The following is a 13182-nucleotide window of genomic DNA, read 5'->3' on the forward strand; positions in this document are numbered from 1 at the left end:
CCTATGATCCTATGATAGATATGTACGTGTACCCGCATATACGTGCACATTTGATGTGCTCTCCCAACGGGACTTCCCTACGAGTTTTTATCTGACTTGTACGAGTGAGGAGGGGGGAAACAAACTAACGGGAATTTTAGCATTGATAATAGTGTTGAAACCATTTAATTGGAATATTAATTTATATATGTTTATTTACATCTATTACGACAAAATTTTTGTAATCCATTAGAATAATTTATTTAATAATTAATTAGGTAACGTTTTTATTAACAACAAATCTCGAAATGGTTGGTAACGGAAAACTTAAATATTTGACATAATTATATATTCAATATATAATTATTTATTATTGTAATAGTATTATAATACAGATTTATTTTATTGTACACAAATACTATTATATACAAAACTATCTATTATTAATAATTTCGCTAGCCCCTTTCATGAAATTATTTATAATATGCGAACATGACAAACTAATCGTATCTATTATTGATTAATGACAAATATGAAACAACGCAACGATCACATACATATATTTTAAATGCATATGAATAAAAACGATAAATAAGAGATAGCATGTCGCTAATCATTTATATTGCTTAAAAAAAAAACAGGCTCTCTTAAGGAACACTAACGAGCTAATCGCACATGTTGACCTAATCATATATTATGATGTACAGAAGGCGTCATTAATGCCTTCCTAGCTGTGTTCTTGGGATTTCTATAGTGCACGTTACATGTACTATGCTTCAGGTGGAAGGCATTAATGACGCCTACTATACATAAAATTAATATTGACAAATGTGTATCAAAATTTCTATTTGCTCGCGCTTTGATCGAAACTTTTATTAACGTTAGCAACGAAATGCACTACACAAATCTATAACTCGGGATTCTTGTGTCTTGCGAGCTCTTTGACCTTTGCTCGAAAAACAATATATGTAATATATATGGTAATGACGTTACGATTACGTTACATTACGCACGATACCTATTATCTTATCGATTTCACGTGTTCGGCAAAACAGTGTTTTTCAAGGCATTCCCAAGAGATGATTATTCTTCGTGATTGATTAATTGACGGTTTTTTTTTCAGATTTACTATCAGGAGATAAAGTTCGTCGTTTTCTGCGCTGCGCTAACGAGATTGAGAAATGCAGTAAACAGGTCAGTTTTTCAGATGTAATTTTCGCAATTTGCAAAAAATAGTTTTACCGATCGAAAAATCATTTTTTTTTTTAAGACATATGTACAATCTTATCGTTTATATTTTCAATATATGTATATTTGCTAACTAAACAATATCCATGAAATCCGCGATCGTAATCTATATGCATTATGGAACAGAGTACCTGAAAAGATTTTATCGGAGTAATCCATGCGAAATTATGTCAGAGACAATCGTGTGCAGCACCGTGATAGTTCGATCACCATTGTCGCTAATTAAACCCGAAGACCGTGACCTTAGAGAGCATATATCGTTGTAATGAGCATAGTCATCTAAAAGTACGGCTTGCACGCGAACTAAGGCGACAGTGGCATTGATCTCGTTTGTCGAACTTGCGTGAGAGATATTTGTGACACATTCTCTAGGACAGCTCGTTTGACTTTTTTAACGATATGTCTAAAACACTGCGTATACATAAACTTTGCATTTTCACCTAATGACAGTTTTATCGATGGCGTCTTAACGTCTTAACTATATTATTACATATATAAGTAACATATTTTTCTATTTTCTTTTATTTAAACGACCGTTCATGACAACGAGAATGTTATCTAATAGCAGAGGTAGCAACAGTTATATTCGGTATACCTAACACACACATACTGGAAAACTATTATATATATATACACGTTAATATAAAATTAAACTTCGCTTACTAACAACAAATAACGTAAGCGAATTTTTGGAAGCTACTGACATAATCATGCGAATCTATCAAACTCTTTTTATAAATAAAAAAAAAGTAAAACGAAGTATACGACAGGTCGACGTAGGATACGACTGTAAACTGTAAGTATCTTTTCTAATAAGAATAAATAATTTTGCGATACTTACAGTCCTTTGTTACGTCAAATATTTGTTCTATACTTAGGATTTATTGTAATTGCGGTCTATTTTACAATGATCTAGGAATTCCGTTATAGAGTATAATAGTGTCCGATTTGCTGTTTTTCTCTATACGGTGTCGTCCTCTTGCACTATCGGCTTCGTGTCAGGGGAATTACGAGGTTTTGGATGATCAGTCCAACCGGGAAGATTTTTTACGTACTTGTGAAAAAAGCTGGTGCCAGGGCATTCCGTCGCCTTCGCTTGTCGATGACCAATCACGTTGTAGTTGTCTTTTATCTTGCCAAGTGAAACCCCGCAAGCTATCAGGTCGTTCAACGCCTTTAGAGCAGCCGCATTCGGAAGACGGCCTGCGAAATCATACATTTATGTGCGTCACGCATGAATCCTCTGACGCAGACGTTTTTTTCGTGATACGATATTTCAAGGCATGTTGTTTTACAGAAAAGACGAATTTTTCTAAAGTAAAGTCAACTTGAGATAGCACTTTTGAGTAATAATTTTAAGTAGTAATTCTTCCTTGATCAATGCAATTTAATATCTCTTAATTGTAGCAAGAGGCTGGTGCGTAACTAAGAATGATTTTCCAACAAAAAAAAATTGTCAATTATTTCCAACAATTTTCCAAAAATTATTAATCTTTTTTTGATGGAACGTTTAGTCTACGTGTACCGATAATTAATCATGTTTGTAATGTCTTAATTACCGGTAAAGTTTCCTATGACGCATATGCCGATGCTCTGGGTGTTGTATCCAGGTGCATGCGCGCCAACGCCATCCCAACCACGACCCTCGTAGATGTTGCCGTCTTCGCCAATGAGGAAACTATAGCCAATGTCGCACCAGTTGTGATCGTCTATGTGAAAGTTTTGGTAGGCTCTAACGATCGCGGAGCACGACTCCTGATCGTAACAATATGTATCTGTGCCGCCGTGATGGACTACCACGTACGGTACAGGTCTTACTGGCATTATTTCGAAACAGCGACGCTCCCTGGCTTTCCATTCCTTTCGGCTGACGATTCTCGGGCATTCTGGAGAACCGGAAACCCATCCGTTATTTTTAACAAATTACTCTCTAATTAAATTAATTCTCCGAAGACTTAGACGGTCTTAAAAGATCGACGGAAAGATTTAACGTATACGCTAAACTATATAGCGTGCGTAATTACTATTTAATGCTTTATGAATTCTTGATAATAATAATGATAAAAAATTATGATTTTCCTGCATCGTCGCGCAGAACACGCAGGTATAAATTGGAGCCAACTAATTAGCCAGCACGTTTTTAGCAATTAGTTGCGCAACTGCAAATGTACTTCTAACGTGCAGAAATTATTTTGTCCTTGAGATACGGTGATAGATTGCCCGATCGGATTTCCGAGTTGTAAAATAATTTTGGCTCGGACTTTGGAAAAACTTTGGAAAAATACTAACTAATTATCGAAGCGCGCTTGTCACGAGGAGCGCATAATTGTTCTTTGTTGCTAAACAATTTCACTTTTTCTCGATGCACGTCCGCTCACACAAATCAACTTATCGACATGATATACGACTTAACGGAACAATTTTGCAGAAAATATTGTAACGCACTTCAAAGAGAAAACTGTCGCACACGGTTTTCTTTCATATAGGAGCACCGTAAACAGGTTTTCGAACTTTAGCATGGCCGATTATGCATTTTCACGAAGTCGCACAAACCGATCATGTATCATGTTAGCGTATTATTTTTAAACAACTGTTTTAATTTTTAATTAAACATTTTAATTTTATATTAAGCGTTGTAACACTGTTGCTAGAAAACCGGACAGTCACTAAGTCGCTAACGCCACTGCTTCGCTGCAAATGTAGGTTATACTTTTAGCAAAAGTTTCGTTGCTGTGAGCCGTGCATTTATTATACTTATCATATCTAAACGTGGACTTTATTAGGATGATTAAACATTTTAATTTGCATGCAGGTGACGCATGATAGTTGAGTATACGCTTTCGAAAAATTGCAGATCTCTTTGAACTTGTCGAGCTTTGTCGAGGTTAAATAAAAATTAATTCGGCGTGGATATTTGCGGATTTGCAATACTTTTTTATTAAAAAAATTAATGCACATAAAAAAATATATGTAAAAAAGCAAGCACTTCTTATTCTTATTGGATTAGAAAAAGTATGAGACACCTTTCGAGAGATGCTGATTTATGCAAGAGCAATCAAAAGAGAACCATTAAAGGCTTGATATAAAAAACCGCAAAAGCGAATAATAGTATTAGAAAAAGTTATATATTCTGCTGTAGATTATTTAATATTTATTTTAATTATAAGTATAACACAATAAAGATTGCTTTTTCACATTTATTATAAATTTTCTTATAAATACACGATCTAATTGCACGGTCTTCCACAATATTACCATTGATGTCACGCAATTTCTTCGACGAGGGAGAATTAATTTTGAGAATATGATATACTTTTTTACCGAAGCCTTTGATTCCCGAGTGGCTTACCGGTTGCATTGATGAAATTCGTGTTGTCAATGGGAATAGCGAGCGCCGCGTACTCGAGAAGGAGTACGAAGGCGCATAGCGTGGACAATCGGATGAGGTAAGAAGATGACCTCATAGTGATTGACACTGTTACAGCGCGCGTCAAAAATGAAACTGGGTAGCCATCGTGTTGCCGTCTGCTTTTAAACGAAAAACCGGACGATAACCGGGAAGTCCCCTCGGAGGAGTCGTTGAGAATCAACCCGTTTGGTCCCTTAACCCTATCCCCTCTTCGGCGTGTTTGTCACAACGACCACAACGTCGACAATGACGACGACTTCAAGGAGGAGATGCTTCTCGCTATAAATTCGTGCAATAGCTGCATCGACTGCGATTGCAATCGAAACGCGGAAGGACGTGATATTACGCTGTTTGCGCGATAAGAAATCGAACATGATTGAGATTAATGAGATTGACAAAAATGATTGAGTAACGATAACTTGACGAGAAATTATACTGTGAAAATAATCACATAAAAAAGAAGCATGTGAGAGACACATATATATATATATATATATACATATATATCAAAATGATAAATATATGCTATTAATATTTATGCGTTTAGGTATATACGTTGTAAAAAGTTGGAGACAGAAAAGTACTAAAAAAGTTTCATAAAACAAATAACCGAAAAATGTGTAAGATATCAACTCAGTCTAAAAAAAAAATCATCTTTTTCTTCAACTTGAGTGCGGCATTTCTAATACTTAAATGCGGGTGAAATGCATTAAAGTTAGATTTAAGATTATTTCGAAGTCTCGAACTACTATTTATTAATTGATCGGATTTATTATACGTATATATATATTTTTCTTATTAATACAGTTTAGTACTTTTTCTCTACATGAGCTACTGGTTACGACGAACTTGAGTTGTACAGTCTTATCAAATTGGATCGTGAATTTCCGATAACGCGCGGTATCTAGAAGTTACGTAAATTAATTAATATCGCGATAGTAATACGGAACACATAAAATTCTATTTAGTGAATCGGTTTTTTAATTATTCTTTCATTTTGACCGCTTTGATCACATCAGCGTTCGAGAATTTTTGATAAATAACATCAGCGCGCAATTTGTTAAAATGCCCATACATTTCTACGAATAATGTGAATAATATTAATGACTTGCTATTTTGCGCGTTTGGATATCCGATCTATAATATCTGACAGATAATAACATATTTGTCTTCTGATGATGAAAAAACGATGCATTTTGCACAAACATCAGAACTACGCTCAAATTGACTCTATCCAACATATGTATATATGTATGTATATATATCGTTGCCTGTATATTTACATGGTAAATTATGCATCAGATATTCTTACAAATTTACATATATGAGGGGTATAGGGGAAAGACGATCAATGTCCGATCCATCCGGAGTAATTTCGGGGGAAAAAAAAAAAAAAAAAAAAAAAAAAAACCAACGCAATTTTAAGTTTCAAGACATCAGATATCGTAGGAAGCTATTGAAAAAAATTAGTACAAAATTTAGTGAATATCGGAACGTATCTTAATGTTTATATTGTATGTTAGACTCTGATTCCTTTCCGCCTAAGCGCGTGACTATGACCGTTTTTTCCCAGCACGGTACATCTTTCTAATAGTCTTATTTCTAATGAATTGTATTTGTCATTGTAAATGCATTCTTGAGTAAAACAGATAAGATTATGAAAGTTCTTTGAAACATGCCACAAGATAGCCATGTTTTTCTCTTGTACCTTTCATATATATAATATTGCTAGTAACTTAATGACATCGAAATTATCGAAATCATCGCTGCAATAATGAAGTAAAAATAATTAAAATAGACGAAAACATTGTTTTGCACTTGACATGACAGACTCGATTTCACTGAGTTACAGTAGACAAAATATGTGTCGACGTAGAAATTTTTATTCTGTTTCTGCTCGGAATAATAACCATCAACATATAATATGAGGGGATATATCGTTATCCATGTTGCGAGAGTGTGATTTAGAGATAACGCCTTATTTATGAAAGGCGTCGAATGACTTTTGTTTGCCCGTCATAGTGCACTGTCATCTAGCTGTCAACTAATTGTTTCCTGCGACTGTTTATCATTGGCGTAATTCTCGTAACACGCCAAGTTGTTTCTTGAAAGAACTTCTATTTCCTACAACGATATAACTAAGGATGTAACTAAGGATATATTAACAAACTCATTAATTTAACACTATATGCTATAGAATTAATATCGAGATCCACGAATGCACTGAAGAGTATAATCCTATCCTCGGAAATAGGCGCTAGGTGATGCAGCATGATTACTGAAGAAAAAAAGTTGAAAAAAAGTTGAAGGAAAAAAAAAACGGAGTATATACAAATCACTGTCGTAGATAGTCGTGATAAAATCGTTAGTCATTGGCGTAGTCGCGAATAATGATGTTATATATCAAAGCAGTAAAAATTAATTAGAGAACGATTTAAAAAACTCGCGAAACGTACGATTGCCACTGACTGTTTACATGAAAAATATAATTATAGGATTTATAGGAAAACATCGTGATCAATTGCGATAACTACTTGAACGATAAAATAGTGATGGTAATCAACGTAACGTGATATGAACCGAACGTCATGCAAGTCATACAATTGAAATATCGAAGCAACGTATACTTTTTGTAATAAGAGTGAATAAGAGCGAGACCCCCCTATAATAATTTAAAACGAACACCAAATAGCTTAAAAAATTTCTTCAGAAAATTCATCATTTTTCTTTTGAAATTACAAATGATAAAATTATAGTCGAGAATTATTGTCAATCTTATCGGGAGCGATATCGATGATTATGTTGATAATAATCGATTACGTTGATGTTGTTATTAATGATTGTTTATTCGGAAAATTGTCATATTATCAGGCAATAATCAGGTATAATTGTTATTAGAGAATTTGATCACGTACTACATTATTGTAGAAAAATAGGGAAACGCTACTCTCTCTTTCTCGACTCTTTCTCTCTCTCCCTCAGCTCTCTTTTCCGTAGAAATGAATTGACGCAACACGTTGGTCTTAAATGTATTATCTTGCAAATGTATCAAGATAAAATTCTTTAACAAAGAGCAAACAAATACAACAGCAGTTACTATATTTGCATCAATGGAATTGTGATTTAAAATTTTCTTCAATGGATCCACTTAGCATCGAGTTTAACTTGTTCGAGTATATTGCATCATAAGATTGTGCTACAATAAGACAGTATTGACGTTGTCAGCAAATATATTCTTCATCTTTTATAAACTCCGAAGTATTACATACATATAATGCAGATAATGCTACTCTTTAAATTGCTAGTGCTCTCTTAATTGCTAGTGCTAGAAATTGCACGACTATATACCAGGTGTCGCGTTTCTCCAAGCAAGTTCGAGCTCGAGAAGTGGTCCAGTAGTTTTCTGGGTTACCATCGGCTTACCATTACACTGAGAAACGTTAGTTATTGATATTATACCCTGTCTAGTATTTTAATTTTACCAGAGACGCGTATAGCTTTCTCATTTTACAATTCAAACTTAGCAAACAAATGTTCAAGTTTGGATTTGCGGAAGATGCAGCTGGCACTGCTGAAGGTACGACTAATCATATTTTTGGGATAAGTCTAGAGGTACACGTGCCTGTTCGTAATTTGAGGTTAGAGCGGTTAGAGCATTGTGAAATTGTTTTCCCGCGAATATTCAACTTTTTGTATCTTTCAATTTTTACGAAGTATGCACGCGCAAAGGAGTTATTTATTTTATTTAAATAATTTTAGAGGATAGCGAACAGAAGCAGAAATTAGAATGGATTTCCGCTACAAAACTCGAAATAACGCCCGAACAAATCGGAGCAAGATATCAGGCTGATTATTATGCAGAAACTGAAGTGTTTCCTGGTTGCACTCTAAAGTTAATTCGCTCTGATAAAGTAACACAGGATTTATCAGATCAAAATTATCAGAATATCATTGAGGCCGAGTCGAAACATTCCGATCTCATTCCAGCGAAATACGAAGGTGATTTTTGTTAATTAAAATTTGTTTAAAGCTTTCTCAGGCTACTTTACTGACAATTTAAATTTTATTCGAATTCCCGAAACTTCATTAATACACGCGTTAAAAATTTGTTGTGCGATAAGGCGGGTTAAAAATCTGGGAATGCACGTACGACTTGGGTCAGTATATACTGGAGAAGGAGATCGAGTTAAAAGACAAACTCGTCATGGATTTAGGATGCGGTGCTGGAATGATTGGGCTTCTATCTCTTCGCAAAAATTCCGTGGTCCATTTCCAAGATTACGTTCGTATGATCTGTGATTGTCACTCTGAAAAGTGGGCCGCGATTAACGATAACAATTTTTTGTAGAACGAGGAAGTGCTAAGATCCGTGACCATTCCGAACGTGCTACTGAATTTTGACGATCGTACGATTGTACTGACAAAATGTGAATTTTATGCCGGGGATTGGGCTTCTCTCGCGACGTTACTCGACGAAAATAAGAAGTACGATTATATCTTTACGAGCGAAACGATCTACAATTCGGACAATCATAAAAAATTGTACGAGATTTTTAAGACAAAGTTAAAAGACGACGGCACTGTGTGAGTACATTGGATCACTGATGCCTCATTTTTATATCAAAACTTAAGTTTAGAAACGGGTGATTTCTATTAGATTTGTCGCTGGAAAAACCTACTATTTTGGCGTGGGTGGTGGGATGAGACAGTTTGAGAATCTCATCTTGAAGGACGGATGCTTCGACGTCAAATCGGTGTGGAGAAGTCAAGATGGTGTGTGTGATAAACAATTAATTTTAAATATATTTCTCTTTCGATATTCGACGATATCGACTGTATACATTTTAGGCGTAAACAGAGAAATCCTGAAGCTCACGAGAAAATCCCATGAAAAATATCACATGTCTGGTGACGAATAATATTACGGATATAATATTCGTAAAAATATGAGGTATATCGGCTCGGAATGTTGCAATAATCAACAATAGCGATTCTTCCGCGGCAAGATTTGTTTGGCTGTTTTCTCTTCTTGTGTACGCAAAGCTCATTAACTTGGTCAATAAATGTTTTTCTATGGCGAAAGTCTTTCGTAAACCCATCCGTCCTTTCCTTGGTGCAAGAGAATATTGTCTATTTTCTCGTCCGCTTTTGGACGTCTGAAACGGATTCTGTCGTGAAGACGATCGCTCTGACCTTGCCAGAATTCGACGGAATGTGGCACGACGAGATAACAGCCCCTGAAATAGAATATGTGATATAATGAACGATCTTTATAAATAAACGATCTAAATTTGGAAATTATACACGTGGCAGATGCACGACGATATTAATTCACGGTTAAGTCATCAGCAATATTAAATGTATTAGTGTTGCTAAACGAAGCGAGAGTGTATGGCAGTGTACCATCGCACGTGACTATTAATCTTCTTTGCTTTTATACGTGTTTCTCGTGTAAGAAACCTTTATATTCGAAATAATTTATTTCGAAATAATTAATTTAAAAAACGGTCAATGTTTTACACGCGCGTTCTCTAATCTATTATATATTTGATATATAATGATTTACTAATAATATATTAATTATTTTTTAATTATACCTACCAGTGGGCAGGTCTTTTAACTTGATTCTCTGGGAATTGTGCAAGCAGCTCTCTTTCTTTCACAATGAGAGTCTGCCTGCTAGCGATCACGCTGCTTTGTTTGCTGGCCATAGACCCGATCTGACTCGCATACGGCCGGCTTTGGAAATAACAATCCGAATATTCCGCCGAGGTTTTCTTCGCGATACCTTCGATACGTACCTAAAATAATTGGTAGTAAAAACCCAACAAAATGATTATGACGGAAGAATTGATTAAAGCGCCGTTGTAAGAAATAATTCTATCTTGGAAACTTTGCAATTTATAAAATTAAACCTGGTGTAAAAAAATAATAAATGTCGTACGCTTCGGTTAAGAGATTCCCAGTAGAAGGTCAGCGCGGCATGTGGATTTTCAGCCTGTAAATAAACCGAGTAATACAAAATTTGTTCGTCTCCTTGGTATCACGTGAATATCAATTAAATATCTGAACTCACTAATTCGCGGCCTTTCCTGCTTTCGTAATTCGTGCAAAACTTAAAGCCGTCCGTGCCGAAGCCTTTCAACAACACCGCGCGCACGGATGGTACGCCATCTCTGCAACAATCGTCAAGTTGCGTGAATGTAACGTGAATGTATTGACATACTAATATTAGTTTTATTACAACTCTTATTTTTCTCTTGCGCAACTGGTAATTTCATTAGCTAAAAGACTGTGTAAAACATTGCCAATTCTATCCACATAAACCTTTTGTCTTTTTCAATAACGGATATGACATATATGTGTTTATATTTAATTTTATTACAAGACGTGTATATTTTAGAACTGAAAAATTGAAAAGAAGTTACCTCGTTGCTGTTGCAAGAAACATCGCATTGGGCTCCATAATTTGTGGAGTATTGCATGCCTTCTCGAACCATGCTTTGAACTGTCCGATAGGCTCTTTGCTAGTTAAACTGTCCTCCGTGAAAGTCTCGTTTCTATCTTTGTATTTTACTCGCATATCTGTAGGAAAAATTATATAAGAATCAAAGATTGTAGGTCAATAAATTTTCAAAGCAAGAGAAAATACTTTTTAATTTCGGAACATTTTCCAATAACTTCTCGATTATTATTTTTAAGTAATTAGCAATTTTATATTAATCATTAGCATATGGTTAATTATTAATTATGGAGTGTGCTATAATAAATAGTATAACAAGAAAGAAAAAGTGAGTTTACATGCAAAAATGTTGATATATATAGTAAGAATAAATATCAAATAAATATTTATATTAATATATATAATTGCCAAATTTTTCATTTGCTTTTTTTTTAATAATAAGAGAGAAGCACGAAGATATATAAGAATAGCATATATGTATAAGGTCGAAAATGTACGAGGTTTCACTTTCGAGAAAGTAAATTAAACGTTGATTTAAAAAATTCGTTATTAAGGCTCCTGCTGACTCGATTGCCAAGTCCGCGTTGACAGCGCCTACACAGCGTTAGGTACTTTGCAAAATTGTGAACTAAAAGGCGTGTGATAAATGACGTTAAAAAGCTAAATTATTCTTGTGACGTACAGCGTTATTTTTCGTTTTAGAGTAATGTTAGTTGCTTTCCATTTACACATCAAAACTCAGATAATTCTCACTTGTGACGTCATAACTCACAATCAGTTGAATGCACGTTCTTTTTGCATGCTGGCAAGTGAGATTCAACTGAGTTTTTATCCACAATCAAGACCATGCGGTGCTTTAATGAATCTAATAATAGACTCACATTAAAAGTGAGGCTATGAACCTGTATTATTATGCGATAGCTTTGTCACCAAAATAAACAGGTAAAAACAAAATGACATATCTTACCTGAATATAAAATACTCACATAACTAAGTGACTCAGATCACTTTGAGTGTAAATGGAAAGCAATTATTGTTACATTTAAAATTGTCCTAGTATTAATACCGAAAACTCCCATTTTGTCATAATTTAATATGTAAATTTAAATATTTATTTCACCTCGGCAATTGTCAAACAGCTTGTTTTTGTCCTTAATTAGTCATAATTCAGTTTGATATATATGGATGAAAAAAGAGTTTTCGGTATATCTTACAACTCTATTCTATCAATTACAAACGCTATCTTATTGAAAAGCATTTTTATTTTAATGCACGTCGCAGGAATTTTCTCGCTTCTTATAATTACGTGATTGTGTATATATGTAATAATAGAATTATTTAACTTTTGGCAATATTAGTAGGCCTGTTCCTTTTAACTGAACTTCTTGCACAGTTCATCTTTTCTATTTTTCTCTCCAACGTAAAAAGAAAAAGAGGAAAGAGGATGAACTGTGCAAGAAGTCTAGATAAAACGAACAGGCCTCATGATATCGTATGAAACTGACAGCTCAGTATGGCGGTTATTGATTTACCTCCAATGTCAACGGTGTAACTCTCATTCCGGAGCGACATGACGTTGCACGATCGTGCGCCCAATTGCTCGACGACGGAACAGCTGACCGACTTACTGCACGAACGAAGCGCGACTGACGCTAACCGCGCATGCATGGAACGCATCGAGTCAATACTCAAACGGGAAAAAGGAGCGGTACCCCGTCAGCGTTATCTTTTAACGTAATAAGTTATTTCCTGATAAAATCAGTAATTTCCACTATCTCATGATAGGACCACAGTAACGAACGAATCTACTTAAAATGTCACGTATAGGCTAGACACATTTTTTTCCTATTTAAGCTGTTAAAAATTAGAAGTTAAAGGACATACTTCAAGAATGTTACATATCACCATTTTTAATACTCTGTAAAACTTTTTAAAGTATAAAAAAATGTAATTTTTTTGCGATTGAAAAAGCTCGGAGCCTCAAAATAGCGTCTCGTAAATCCATGTAGTAATCCGTCATTGAAATTGTTGTTTCTATTCTCTCATTAGATGGCGCGGACAAAACGTAGGTTCGTAATTAGCA

General features: G+C 34.8%; 3 protein-coding genes across 3 annotated transcripts; 1 reads left to right on the top strand and 2 right to left on the bottom strand.

Annotated features, from left to right (window-relative positions):
- Nucleotides 1-607: 607 nt before the first annotated feature.
- On the bottom strand, nt 608-4889 carry LOC143894427 (peptidoglycan recognition protein 1). Its single transcript, XM_077400669.1, has 3 exons — nt 4577-4889; nt 2787-3113; nt 608-2430 (listed from the first exon to the last, which is right to left on the bottom strand). Exons 1-3 carry the CDS (start codon nt 4689-4691, stop codon nt 2189-2191), a joined length of 684 nt encoding a protein of 227 aa, XP_077256795.1. The 5' UTR covers nt 4692-4889; the 3' UTR covers nt 608-2188.
- Nucleotides 4890-7505: 2616 nt separating this feature from the next.
- On the top strand, nt 7506-9760 carry LOC143894596 (histidine protein methyltransferase 1 homolog). The gene is made up of 6 exons (XM_077400999.1): nt 7506-8213; nt 8396-8635; nt 8758-8918; nt 8985-9220; nt 9294-9409; nt 9485-9760. Exons 1-6 carry the CDS (start codon nt 8168-8170, stop codon nt 9553-9555), a joined length of 870 nt encoding a protein of 289 aa, XP_077257125.1. The 5' UTR covers nt 7506-8167; the 3' UTR covers nt 9556-9760.
- LOC143894597 (pyridoxine/pyridoxamine 5'-phosphate oxidase) lies at nt 9422-12874 on the bottom strand. The gene is made up of 6 exons (XM_077401000.1): nt 12632-12874; nt 11065-11221; nt 10713-10812; nt 10581-10634; nt 10238-10437; nt 9422-9873 (listed from the first exon to the last, which is right to left on the bottom strand). Exons 1-6 carry the CDS (start codon nt 12774-12776, stop codon nt 9708-9710), a joined length of 822 nt encoding a protein of 273 aa, XP_077257126.1. The 5' UTR covers nt 12777-12874; the 3' UTR covers nt 9422-9707.
- Between the last annotated feature and the right edge of the window lie 308 nt (nt 12875-13182).

The sequence above is a fragment of the Temnothorax americanus genome, unplaced genomic scaffold, assembly GCF_048541705.1.
Source record: "Temnothorax americanus isolate GAGA-0224 unplaced genomic scaffold, ASM4854170v1 Scaffold14, whole genome shotgun sequence".
Classification (NCBI taxonomy): Eukaryota; Metazoa; Arthropoda; class Insecta; order Hymenoptera; family Formicidae; genus Temnothorax; species Temnothorax americanus.